Below are 14,272 nucleotides of genomic sequence, written 5' to 3'. Positions count from 1 at the left end.
AAAAGAACCCAATTATCTCCTAGCTGGAGTTTACTAGGAGAGTCACTGTTCGTTCACAGACATGCAATGGAGGAACAATACAAGCAGATAAGGCCGCATTTACACTGCAGGTCTTGATGCCCAATTCCGATTAGTTGACTATATGTAATTTTTTTGATGACCAGGTTTACACCTTCTTTTAAAAGTGACCCATATATCCGATATCTGCATTTACACTATACACGTGGTAGGCGTACTGAACCGGAAAAGCTTAGGCCGAAAAGGATGCAAAAATGGCACTATTTGCAATGGACGCAGACAAGATGATAATACAGGTGATTTAAACAAGTGGCTAAATGGAACGGAGGTTGTTGGAGACATAAAACATCTTCACGCTGAACAGGTAAACTCACCTACTCACTAGTCCCCTTTCATCGCCTCACTGCGTTTATAATCGCACTCTTGCAAACAATTAACTCAAACCTTCAGGGAAAACTTTTTTTTTTTTTAAAAGCCTGAAAGAGTTTTTGAAAGCTTAGTGGTAATGACATTGAAGTCATGCATGCGACTTTGGTGTAGTTCTTTATAACCTTACTTTGTAACTTTTTACTCTCGGGTAATTGTAAAGTTGTGTTCATTTGTGCCGATTATCTTGATAAACAAAATATGTAAGAATAGCCCCTTTCACACTGCGAGTTGATCCTGGAAAATTGCCAGAGTGGCTTGTGTGAACACAAACACGTCCCGGTATAAGAGTCCGGCATCGATCCCGGGATGGGGACCTAGTTACAATGCCGGGGAACAGTCCCGAAACGGGCCCTGTGTGAAAAAAAGGGCTGTGTCGTAGAGATGACGCTGAATTTTCATTCAGATCGAGCTCAATCGGATCGATTAAGGCGTTTACATGAAGGTTTTTCAGTCCGATTGAGCCATCAATCCGACTACTAATGGATTATTTGGTTGCATGTAAACGTATAGCCAGTCAGTGTGAATGAACCAAAATGAAAAGATCCCAGGACACATTATCAGTGTATTTTCCAGAATCTCTGTGTTAAAGGGGCAAATCATTTGTTGGTCACAGAGCTTATTTTCTGCAATAATCCTAAAGCCAATGGAAAATTCTTATTGGCTTTTTGTCGAGGGAACCAGCAGTGTGTGATGCTTATGCTGGCCTACAAACATACACAATCCTTGCAGTACTCTATTGTTAGTTTAGAAAGTTTAGTTTTTATTACTGACTATCAGCCTGATCCACCCAGCATAACTGACAGTCCTCACAGCTGTGCACAGGCTTGTTCAAATACACCTGATCGCACTTCCAAATGAACTAACATGATCCTCGGCCCTCTCCTCACTCCAGGACTTCAGCTAGAACAACAAACTTGCTTCGGATTTCTTTTATTTGCTCAATCGATCACTATCCTCTCCTCTGCCTTTGGGAGAATTATTGACCATTTCTTTGCATTTCTGTAGACAGGTCACTCAGAAGAAGAGTACTGTTTTCCAGAGATCCAGTATCTGGACAACAGGACGACATCAAACCACACTACAGCAAGAGCATTTATCAATAGCTTTACCTTACACAGGAACAGTGCCAATCTGTCAGACTATTTGCTGCATTCCTCTCTGAAGTGCTTAAATGGAAAGCAGATGGTTCCCATGGGAGTCAACGAGAGATCGTTCTCAAACATCTTTCCACCTTTTGAGGGAGTAGCTCAAACATAACTGTTAAGAGGTGACCATTGCCAGACTCCTCTAAAAATGAATGTAAAGGCATGAAAAGTCTAGTAGAACGGTCTCCTCCTCATCCGCTTGCTGGGAAATTAAACCATTTTTACGCAAACCTGTGAAACCTTCCTCATCATTTTTCTGACATGACAGGCAAGTTCACTAGTCATGAGTCAAGAATGTATGAGATAATTCATCATCAGAAACAGAAATGTGAAGAAAGACTAACACAATCAACTATTCAGATTCTTCATGAAGACATTTAGCTAATGAACAAGCACATTAGAAGTATAAATGCTTTAAAATAGACTTCTATTCCGACAATCCATTTCAAATTCTGCCATCAAGGCAAATATGTTCAAAAATGGGAAAAAGTGGGTCAGTTTTCATCATGTTCCAAACCAAGAATAAAATTAGGATTTAATTACACAGCAGGAATAAACACATTTATTCAACCATAATATTGAGCCCAACAGATTACTGCACCACTGTGTCCATGAAAAAGCATCTGAATGCATTTTATAATAATAATATAATAAATTCTATAAACAAATTAATAAGAACATAGGCTACTCTGACTGACTGCCATCATCATAAGTTTAGTAAATAGCCTAGACATAAAATAGGTGTAAAGAGCAAAAAATACGTGGGTAATTTCATCTCAAGTGGTTCAAAAAATGTTAAATTCTAAATGGTAAAGTAACTTTGGACCACTTGAGATGCAAAAGGGCGATATTAATTCAGTAAACCATTTAAATCAGCTTCATAGTTGTGAAAACCTCTAGACCACACCCATGAAGGAAGGTAGTCTGCTTATTTCCAATATTGACTTAAATTCAAGCAAATCTGCATTACTTATTATTTGCAGGATCACTCTTGCAATCTTAATTAAAAAGGCATTATTTTAGGAAGCATTTCCAACTCCAATCCAAAATCCCCTGCATAGACGACTGTTACACAACAAGGATGAAATGCTGATCAGGACACAGAGGTATATTTATAAATCTATCTAACACAAAGTCACTTAAATGCATCTTTCAATGAAGATTCTGCCAATTTAATGGCATGTTTCAGCATTCATTCCTGTGCCAATTTGACCACTATCTTCTTCCGGAAAAGGACTTCTTCCGTGTAAAGATCATTCTACACAAGAGGTCACCTCCAGATATCAAAAAGCAGGCTGCAAACTGAACAATGCCAACAATAGATCGAGAGGCACGACATATATAACTAGCCTATATTTATGCATGTTATCTACACCACCACCACATACCCCCAAATATGATGATCCTGGTCTTTATTTAGATTTACATGGATAAATACCAATTATAGCCTATTCTGTGAAATATTAATATCATATATATATATATATATATATATATGCATATATATATATTAAATAAACTATTACAGTGTTCTACTTAATATTGCATGTAATACTGTTAATTACTTTAAATATTTTTCTAATCTATTTTAATCAATTTTATATATATTTAATCTGTTTTAATCCATTTTATATACCGGTATTTCATTCAAAATTATTTATTCGTTTTTATTTATTTTACATCTAACCATCTATCACACCGTCTATCTATTAATAAATACCAATTATAGCCTATTCTGTGAAATATTAATATCATATATATATATATATATATGCATATATATATATTAAATAAACTATTACAGTGTTCTACTTAATAGTGCATGTAATACTGTTAATTACTTTAAATATTTTTCTAATCTATTTTAATCAATTTTATATATATTTAATCTGTTTTAATCAATTTTATATACCGGTATTTCATTCAAAATTATTTATTCGTTTTTATTTATTTTACATCTAATCATCTATCACACCGTCTATCTATTAATTTTATATACCGGTATGCTAATGTATCATTACATTTTTCTTATAGTACTTGTGCCGATATATGCATTTCATTATTTAAATGTTTTTAACAACAAATTTATTTTTATTTCCTCAGACCCCCTAGTACTCTTGATCTTCATATACAAGAAAGTATAAATTGAGCTTCATTTAGGGATTGTCAGTGTCAAGCCCAGCCCTCGCTATCAGGAGAGGAGTGCGCGCACACACCCTTTGCCACATGTCACACACAGTCACCATGTGTCTCCGACTATCCAGCTCTTCCACATGCTCTATAGAGGTTTATCTGATCTACAAGGGCCTCTCCTTACAGCTAGATAAGACAATGCAGGACATATGAAAAGCCCAGTGATATGCCTACAGGTTACGCTGCCCAAGTTTGCTGGAGTATCAAGACAATAGACACTCATGATCTCACTGCATTAGCCCAACCAGACAACCACCCAAAATACAATTTCCCCACCCATCAAGCCTGGTTAATTGACAGATAACCAACCCCAACCCCCAAAAAGACAATAAACCATTTACCCACCCTTATTTACATTTTAAACACCCTAAAGAAAAACATGTATGCTAATGCTTCAACAGCTGGGTTGAAATAGTCGGTATCAAAACCTAGTGAGCTGCCTAACTAGACACGTTTTATGGCTTCACGGGCTATGATGTCTAGGTAGGCAGCGCACTCGGTTTTGAGACACAGACAGAGTGCGAAATAAAGAGGCTCAGACACAGACAGACAGACACAGGAGGGTGGCTCACAGGATGCCTGAGCAGGACGTGCAGACGAACGAGCCCACGGTCATGTTGGCGTAGGTCGGGCCGCGCTGGTCGCAGTCGAAGCACTTTCGGTTGAGCGCCAAACTCGTCATTTCCCGCAGCATCTTCAGGTGTTTTTCCTCCTGCTTTCGCTTCGCGCTCGCTGCCATGGCCGGAGCCGTTAATGTACCGTTGGTCAATTAAAAAAAGAGCGTAATAAAAATCCAATACGTGTAACGTTAAGGGTCCGGAAAAATATCAGTCCGGCACTTCTATAAAACAGATCACGAGGAAAGGTAGGCGAGCCGGAGTTCTTCAGGAGGGCCTCACGTTTCACGAACAACGGGCGAAAAGCGCCGTAGTGATGAAGAGAGGAGGGTCCTGAGGCGCAGCTCTTTCTTTAACAGCCAGCCTGCCCACTCTACTTTCACTGCCTACAACCAGCCCTCCCACTCTGCATTCATTTCTATTGATTGATCCGTGCAGTTTAACACAACGGCCACCAGGGGGCGAGGACAAATAGTAAGTACTCAACGGATGAGATACCAAAGGGCTGAGTGCTAAAACTACCCGTAAGACTTCTTGTGCTGTGTAAATCTGTATGGAAATATAATAAAGATACATTCAGTGATAGTTTTGCTCAATATATGTGTTTATACGTTAGAATAAATATGTTGTTTTTGTGTAACAGGGTCAATAATTTGACAAACCTGATAGCACAGGGGTGAAAACTCTGGAAAGGGAAAACGAGTGACCAATCACAGGCGCCACCTAGGCTCACGTGACCCCAATCGAGCCCCGCCCACAATACTTCTCGAGTGCACGTTCTCGAGCTTATTTAAATGTTCTTATTAATCCGCAGTGCCCTCTAGAGGACGCAACACATTAACACAGCAATTCTCTGCAAGAGTGACCTAATTCCAATAGTATCCAGCTGCAGACCCGCAGCACCACCAGTTTCAGAACCCCAGCGCCAGAACCGGGAGTAAGGGGCGGAGCTTACGTTCTAACACCAGCGCCAGGACCGGAAGTGAGGGGCGGAGCTTACGTTCTAAACCGAGTAACGCCACCTAACGTTTTGGAGCGTAATTTGCTTAGACACGAAACGGCATTTTTACACACGAAACGTCATACTTTATTCGTATTATAATGATACATTAAGGTATAGTACAATAAGCATTTTAAAACATTGATTTTGTGTAATATAATTCTATATAGTTATCCGTTTCATTGTATTATGAGAGTTACTTCCTGATCATGATGGTGAAAAATAATACTTGAAACTTATGGTCATTTTATATAAAATATACTTTATTTCACAAGAACATGTGCAGCATGCATTTTTCTTTATGTAAAATAATGTCAAAAATCTAAAAAGAGAGAGAAAATCCGGCATTGTTTTAAAAGAAACAATAAAAATGTACCGTACTTGTCTCCTTTACACGCCTGGTGTGGCTGCAGGTCTGGGTAAATAAAGGCCGGTCTCAAATAGAGGTCGGGTCTGTTTTTTAGTTTCAGGTTGTATTAAATCTTCTAAAACCCGTCAGATCGTCCGCTTTTTGGCGGCCGCCAAAGCAAATTTGTGTCCCGCCAAAGCCTATTTTGATCGGTGAGTGATGTAGAATAGAATGACTGCTGCGCATGACAGGGCAGAGCAGAGAGAGAGAGAGCCCTGGCCGCGCGCGCGCACTCTCACGTCTTCAAACAACACGAGCGCTGTCTTGCTCTTTATTTGTCACATACCAGTTATAGTTCATACAAGGAGCAGTGACTCACTGTGTAATAAAAACATACCCTAAATATTATTTAAAAGGTGCAACAATTTTAAATATTTTCAAATACTTGCAAAAATAACCATGCTTGTGTCATTGTAAATAATTCCGCCCCTCCCTCACTTCCGGTTCTGGCGCTGGGGTTCTGGCACTGGGGTTCTGAAACTGGTGGTGCTGCGGGTCTGCAGCTGGATATATCTCCCTAATTCAGAGGATTTGGCTAGCCGAGGACATGAATCGACTTTCTTAATCGTTTTTAAGATGGCTATGAATATGTATTATGAAGCAATAAATGGCGCTGTGTTAATTAAACGAAGCACTGTTTGTAATATGTTGCATTGGCCTAATGCTGTATGGTGGAAACGGACTAGTTGTCATATTTCACAATACCTTAACGTCTTGGCTACAAATTATTAAGCTATTGCCCAGGAAATTGAGCACACTCCGACATTACGTGAGAATAGCAGGGCTGCACATTTTCAAATTATATAGGTTGAAATGCCACAAATCAAAATTGAGATATTAAAACAATTAGGAACCACCAAATTATTCCCAAAAAATATACTCTCTATAAGATGTATGGAAGGCCAATATTTCAATGTGCTAAATTAATCAGTGGAAGAAAGATGAGGTAACTGAAAGAAAACCTATTGAAACTTAGTTTATTAAACCATAATCCCTGTGCTAACCTTCTATTAAAAGCAACAACTTTACATTCCAAGTCACAGATTGGTTTCTTGTATTTTTTTTATTTTATCAAGTTTGGCTGGCATTTTAAACATTATGCACACGAAGAGGGTTACACCCATGTGGTTTGCTCATTAGGATTAGATATATGGCGAGATGTATAAAATGGCAGATTAAATACAGTTTACTATGTAAATGTAACCTTCAAACTTAATTTTAAAGGCTTTTTAACTCTCAGAAGAGCACTTATCTGCATTTCTAATCATCACTCTGTACGACTGGTGACCAAGAAGAATCTGTCTGATTAGTCCAACATCTTTATGGTGACCAACTTAGAGCCAACACAAAAGTTATGGCTAAAAATTATTTTTGCATTCTATACAGACAGAACAACATTTTGTTCAGAACTTTTATTTTTAGCAACCAAAGTTTAACATTTATATACATCAATTTATTTGTACCAACAGAAGATCTAAAGAATGTGCACCTCCAGAACAGATTAATGCTCTTAATTTAGATGTATATGATCTTTTTCATTAATTGGGCAGTTTTGTCTTAGTCTGAGGTACACCGAGATTTTCCGTCTCAGGCATAATAAGTTGGCCTCCAGTGTCACCATGGCCACATTTCAGCAGAAGTTTCACCCTACATAATAGTTGTGATCAAGCAGATGATGATGAATGTGAACAGTTTGGTTCTTCAAAAAGTGTCCCACTGGAATCTGTTCATCATTTATCCACTGGCGAGAGCCTGTTTGCTGGGCTTCTGAAGCTGCCCGGTGGGGGCAGTGAAGTCCCATGGTCTGCGGTCCTCGGTGAAGCCATAGAGTTTCCTCAGAGCCACACGCGCTGCCTCCTCTTCGGCTGCCAGGACGGTCTCACCCGGACCCTGAGCCAGCAGCTTACGGTCACTGCCACAAAATAAAAGATAATAAGAGATTTGGTTTTTAAAAATAAATCAAAAGAGACCAGAATAAATCTGACTCGACCCTGAAATGACACATCAGATTGTCCAGATTAATCAACTAGAACTTCATTTACAGACTGGAGTTAATAGATCAGGGTTTATATATATTTCGCAGACTAGTGACTATTACACCATTGTTTATAAATGTTAATTTTCTGTTCTAACATTGGAAATTTATACAGTGAAATGTGACCAAACCAACTGCAATTTATTGTTCTAGCTAGGTGTGGGCGATATGGCCAAAATTTTATTCACAATTTTATTTCTCAATAACTATATATAATATATATATATCATGATATTATGGAGCCCCTAAAGGGACATGAAGGGGGAAAAAAATGAGATTGGAGGTAAAATAAGTCTATGCTTTTGCGTTTTCTCGTAAATGTTTTGCGCTCCCCTGAGAAATTGCGCTCCCTCGACAAGAGCTCAAAAGAACACACAATCATTGATAAAAAAATAAAAAAATAATAATATCTCATATTTTATCCACCACCATGTCCCTTTAGGGGCTTTTGCTTTCAATAAGGTTATGATATCAACATTTTTGTCACCAGTGAAATTTCATAATTCTTCACCATTTTCAAAATTACAAAAAACTATTACTACAAGTCTAAGTAAAAAAAAAAAAAAAAAAAAACTTCAAGCACCAGAAATAAGAAATACTACATTAAATGTATAAAGTAATCAAATGTATAAAAACACTGCATTCACTGTGGACATTAAATCTTCATTTATTCTTATTAAAGTTACAAAGGTGATTCAGTCAAAAGCAGTGAGTGAATTTCTCTTTTGTTGTTTGATAATCATTAAATGACACAGAGCAGCAGCAGGTTATTAGGCTGCTGCCACTTCAAAAAGCACGGATCCAATATACTGATACACATGCATTTTCTTTCTGTTTACGTTCACTTAAGACATAAATGATACTTGCAAAGTTGGGCATTTTGACATAAGTGTGTGAATTTAACTGACTCATCAGTGAGTTCATAACTCACATATGCAGCGGCGTTCAGAGATGAGTTCTCTTTCGCTGCTTATTGTGCTTCACTGGTTTAAAAATCATTTGCACAACAACGTCACATGAGTGGAACCGCGATATAGGCTTGCTACGATAGTCGGTGTTACCGGTGTTCAGAAGCAACACCGGTTACATCTCTTGCCCACCGCAGCACCACCCCCTACTGTCGATTTGATTTCTGTTAATATAAAATCATTTAGTTCAGTTAGAGAACAGACACTATTAAACTGAACATGTCTGCTTAATAAATCGTGAGCCGAGGGTCGCGGCACAGACCAGCAACAGGAGTCAGGTTTCATTCATCACAAGAGTGAGGAGCTGTCTGACAAGGTGACTGCGGAATATTTGGTGTCAAAGCTAAATGTAAAAGCGCCTATTTAAGCGAATTTGTCATTGCACTGTTTTGTTGTTGTGTTTTTCATTAAGAATAATAGGCTAATGAACTAACTATTCAAGTAATCAGCCCCGAATTGGCGCTAATTTGAAAACGAAACTAAAATGTGCACGGCCACACGTGTCAACGGGAGCGGAGCGAGCAGAACAGCCCCCGCCGGTGATACCGGTATTACCGGTGTTGTCACACGTCGCTTAATCGGAGGGAAAATATCCTCCCCTGTCTCTATCGTGGCAATTTCTAATTTTACTCTATCAGTAAAATTTCTACCGGTTAATCGTGTCTACTGGTATATCGCACACCCCTAGTTCTATTAATTGTGTCATACCTGTAAAGCCCAACAAAATAGAGAGGGAGGACAGTACTGGCGCCAGCAGACCGGATGAGGCGAGGCTCGGGTAGCGCTAAACTTTTACGGGTCAGCTCTTTAACCAGCAGCCCCATGGGATCAACCACTCTCCACATGTCAAACAGATCTTTCCCAATCAGCTGAGTCACCAGGAAATCCTGCAAAAACAACACCCAACAAACAGATGGATCAAACTTTAGTGCACAAACAAAGATTAAGGCATATTATATATGTAATATGATAAATATGATTTATTTTATTAATAATTAAACATATGTATATATATATATATATAAATTACATAATTAGAAATTTAATTAGTAAAATTTTGTAAAGTAAAATTAGTAACTTTCATATATAATAAAAAATATATACATTTAATAAAAAATAATATAATCAATATGATTAGTAATTATTAAACATTTATACATGCATTTAATAAAAAAAATATATAATCTATAATAAAATATAAAAAATATATAATTATATATAATTAGTAATTTAATAAATTTAAATGTTTTTTTAATTATTTTAACATAACATTAACACAATATAAAATATACATAATATAAAATAATACATATATATATATATATATATATAAATACAGTAATTATTCATATTTTTAAATGATTTATATATATATATATATATATATATATATATATATATTCACACATAAATAAACAAAAACTTTTGTTAGACGCAATTAATCAATTTGACAGCACTAATATATTTATATATACATTTATTTATATAATTACTCGCATCTGACATTTTTTTTTTTTATAATAATGTGTGAATATATATATATATATATATATATATATATATAGGATACAAATAGACGTCGACAACAACAAAGAAAAAACAACATAAACTGTTAACTGTAATGGGACACTTGTCTTACCCTAATGAAAAGCCCAGCTTGCACAGGCCCGCTGCTCTTCTCCAGAGCCCCAATCACAGCGAAGAACGTTCCTTGCAGGGTGTCATCTGGAACGGGAAACTCTGCACTCATCGTCAAATCCTCCACGGCAAGCTTCCTTGCGACATGACACATGACCTTTGACCCTGTCAGGTGGTCTACAACAGCTGCCACACCCTCCTCAGGCAAGCTATGAAAGCTGCCCCTGCACCACTCACCAAGGAAACCCTGTATATAACAACTGAAAGGTAATATCCATTTCATACCATTTTTTCCAGTATAAAACTCATCAAAATTCTCACCTTTGTGAACTGTTGACCGTGCACAGTCAGCTCGCCGTTGTCTTTCAGGTTGAGGGCGGTCATCTCCGAGTCAAGGCCCAATGCTCGCCTCCTCTCCTCCTCAGATCGCAGGTAACACGAGCTCACAAACGCAGTCTTCAGAAGATCCAGAGAGAAACTCTCCTGCAGGCGGGCACTGAAAGCCTCCACTTCAGCATGGTAATCAAAGTTCGGCAGCTGGGAGCTGATGGGAAGAGAAAGCAAAAGACGGTTAATGCAATAAATGTAATTTACTATGCAAGATATATATAGATTTTGACTGATAAGCATGGAGATGTTGTAAGTTATCAGAGGCACTCAATGCAAGGCCTCAGATAACTACTGAGCACAGGCCCCCTCTTTCCATCCCAATCTTGGCAGAAGAATCTCTTTTCTGTCTCTCTCTCATGTGTCAAATGCTTTGAGAAACAACTTCTGAATGATTTTTTTCTGAAGTCAAGGTCAGCAGGCCTGGGAAGAGTCTAGGGAGTCAGATAAAATGTTCCCAACTAAAAAGTTTATTATGTGATGTTGAGGAAGAACCATGTGGATGAAGATAAACCGGAAAGTGTACATATATGATAATATGAACTAGGAGGCCTTATGATAATCTGTTCATTCACTTTCAAAGTCTTTGTCCAATGATAAACGAATATGTATATGTCTATTCTGAATAAACACTCTGTTTTACTTAGTGCTCATTTTTGTAGCTCTGAGATATGTTTCGGTTGTAAGAGAGATGGGCTGTTAATAATTTAAAGGGATAGTCCACCCAAAAACGCTTTAGGCCGTATCTGTGGTACAAACACAAAAGAGATATTTTGAAGAATGTCGGAAACCAAATAGTTTTGGTTTCCATTGGGAAGTGAAACTGGCTACCAATATTCTTCAAAATTTTTGTTTTTTACAATGTTACAATGTCAAAGCTTTGAGGTTTTTTTTTTTTTTTACAATGGCTACCATTCGATTACAGAATAAAGTTTAAAATTTTGTTTTTCGTTTATAAATCATTGCATGGTATGGCTACATTGTATTTGGTTTGGTCAATTTGATTGAGAAATATGAACCAAAACTGGTTTTAACGACTCCTAGAACAAAACGGAGAAGTGGAGATCGAGCTTTTGTAGCGATAGCTCCAAAACTCTGGAATGATCGACCCCTTTCTCTCAGATCGGCACCCACATCAAGTGTTTTTAAACACAAGCTTAAGGAAAACCTCACCGCATTAGCATTTAATGGGGTATAGTAGTTGTTCGTGTAGGCTATTAAAACTGAGGGGTTTATTTCACTGTTATTTAACTGTGGTTTTAGTGTTGTCTTTATGTGTTTTAGATAATGAACAGCACTTTGTTCAATGGTCAGCTGTGTAAAAGTGCTTAATAAATAAACGGAAATAAACTAAACAAAAATATCTACTTTTAGGTTCCAGAGAAAAAACAACGTCATACAGGTTAGGAACAACATGAGGATGAGTACCGGCGGTAAATGATGGCAGAATTTTTATTTTTGACTGGACTATCCCTTTAAGAAGATTTATCAATGCCATTCATCACAAACAGGCTGTACATGCATCACATGTACTGTGTGGCATCAATTTTATTTGTCAAAAAACAACATACTCTAGGTCTCTTAATGGCGCTTTTCCATTACCAGTACCAGCTCGACTCGACTCGACTCGCCTTGGCTCGCCTCGACTCGGCTCGCTTTTCGCTCCGTTTTCCATTGCAGAAAGTACCGCCACAAATAGTACCCGGTCGTCATAGCGACGCATTTCGTTCCTCGTTGCCCCATCAAGCTCTCGCTGGATCCTTTCTTCGGCAACCAAACAAAGGAATGTCTGCACCTCCTCGTTTGACCACGGCGTATTCTTCCGAGTTGCCATAATAATAGTAGTAAGTTTAGTAACTATCTCTGGCCAAACTATTTAAAATACTCCATCTGGCGCGTGCAATGATGACGCAGATTCTCTGTGACCAATCAGCAGTCGGCATTGTTTTCACGTCACATTTTAGTATCGGCTTAGCTCGCCTCAGCTCGCTTGGAACCTCGCCGGAGGTGGTACGAAAAAAAGTACCCGAAAGCAGGTACAGGTACAACTTTTACACAGTGGAAAACCAAACAAAGGCGAGTCGAGTCGAGCCGAGCCGAGCCGAGGCGAGCTGGTACTGTGTAGTGGAAAAGCGCCATAATATTCTACAGCTCATGACTCCAGTCTACTTTAAGACATTCAGAGAAAATCCTTTGTTTAATTGATGGGAAATTATGCAAAATGTGCTAATGTCAGCCCCCAAAAAGATCAAATGACAGCACGGAGAAAGAATTCATCTGCAGCTTTAGTGGTCACAATGCAAACCAATAAAATGAGAAGACAAGATACTAAATATCATTAACAATCTCCCTCTTCTATAAACTCATTAATACATGTGCTTATCTTGATATTTACAGTTAAATCACTGGCTGTGTCTTAAAACCTACTTAGCTGTCTGCCTAGACAGCATTTGGGCATCACAGATACGCCCTAAAGCGCCTAACTATACAGCCTAGGCAGGCAGCTGAATATGATTTGAGTCACCCACAGCCAGAGAGTATCACAAGTGGCCTTGAGATGTTCTACTGACCGCGGCTTTGGAGGTGGAGGTCCTTCCATTTTTCTCTTCCTCTCCATAATGAGTGTGTAAGCCTTCATCCATCTCTTTTTCTCCCTGACGTGTGTGAGCATCACTCTGGACACATGATGATAATGAAGAGGTAATACAACGCGACTCACGAGCGCCCTGCACGCCGCCATGACAGCCGCGACCTGCTGATACTGCGTGCGCTGTCCGCGAAAGAGCGACGGAAAGCGGGAGGGAAACTGTCCACAGCGCCCCCACCTGGCCGGAGCACCGGGGTTCATTTCTTATTAGTTATGGAGGTCACCTAGCCGAAATAAAACACTTTCGGCTAGGTGACCTGGCTCCATAACTAATAAGAAATGAACATGCCAAGAGAGTGATTAATATTAACCAGTACAAGTTGTGTACTTAAGTTTTTTTTCACGATCACAGGTAAGTGTAAATTCCTTAGGACAAAAGGAGAGTAGAGAAGATTGTAAATTCAAGTGCTTTTCTAACTGCAGTTTATTATTATATACTTCTTTTTATATTATTATTTACCTTTTTATAATCATCAATACGCCAATTGTTCCTTAGTTAAAAGGTACTGTGGCAGTAGCATGGTATTTAAAGGCATGAATAACCACAACACTTTCTAATTTTCAGTGTTGTTATTGTTAACCAAAACTATTACTTTTAAAATTTGGTTTTGGTTATTGAAATGAAGTTGAAAGAATATAAAATATTAGATTAAAACGTGTTAAAAAAAAAAACGTGTATTAAAGGTTGGTGAAAGGTGAAAAAATGACAAATGCACATAAAAACTTAATTTAAAACGAAAAATAAAATATAAAAATAAAAGCATATTCAAAAAATTAAATACTATA

The 14,272-nt window shown here is 38.0% G+C and overlaps 2 protein-coding genes across 7 annotated transcripts in view; both read right to left on the bottom strand.

The window, feature by feature from the left end:
* agfg1a (ArfGAP with FG repeats 1a) overlaps positions 1 to 4,717 on the bottom strand; it is a 32,119-nt gene extending 27,402 nt beyond the window's left edge. For 2 of the 6 annotated variants that reach the window (XM_056243307.1, XM_056243313.1), the window contains exon 1: positions 4,358 to 4,717. In XM_056243307.1, coding sequence (XP_056099282.1) covers positions 4,358 to 4,524 — 167 coding nt within the window. In that variant the 5' untranslated portion in view covers positions 4,525 to 4,717. The remainder of the gene's footprint in view (positions 1 to 4,357) is intronic. The other 4 variants (XM_056243308.1, XM_056243309.1, XM_056243311.1 and 1 more) reach the window with 3 other exon arrangements.
* Positions 4,718 to 6,762: 2,045 nt separating this feature from the next.
* Positions 6,763 to 13,598, bottom strand: mrpl44 (mitochondrial ribosomal protein L44). Its single transcript, XM_056243363.1, has 6 exons — positions 13,410 to 13,598; positions 10,774 to 10,996; positions 10,454 to 10,699; positions 9,523 to 9,701; positions 7,142 to 7,723; positions 6,763 to 7,063 (listed from the first exon to the last, which is right to left on the bottom strand). Exons 1-5 carry the CDS (start codon positions 13,577 to 13,579, stop codon positions 7,546 to 7,548), a joined length of 996 nt encoding a protein of 331 aa, XP_056099338.1. The 5' UTR covers positions 13,580 to 13,598; the 3' UTR covers positions 6,763 to 7,063; positions 7,142 to 7,545.
* Positions 13,599 to 14,272: the final 674 nt, after the last annotated feature.

Source organism: Rhinichthys klamathensis, unplaced genomic scaffold, assembly GCF_029890125.1.
Source record: "Rhinichthys klamathensis goyatoka isolate OS25496 unplaced genomic scaffold, OSU_Roscu_1.1 h1tg000786l_1, whole genome shotgun sequence".
Taxonomy (NCBI): Eukaryota; Metazoa; Chordata; class Actinopteri; order Cypriniformes; family Leuciscidae; genus Rhinichthys; species Rhinichthys klamathensis.
Note: the sequence above shows the minus strand (reverse complement) of the source record. Positions and strands in the feature narration are given on the sequence as shown.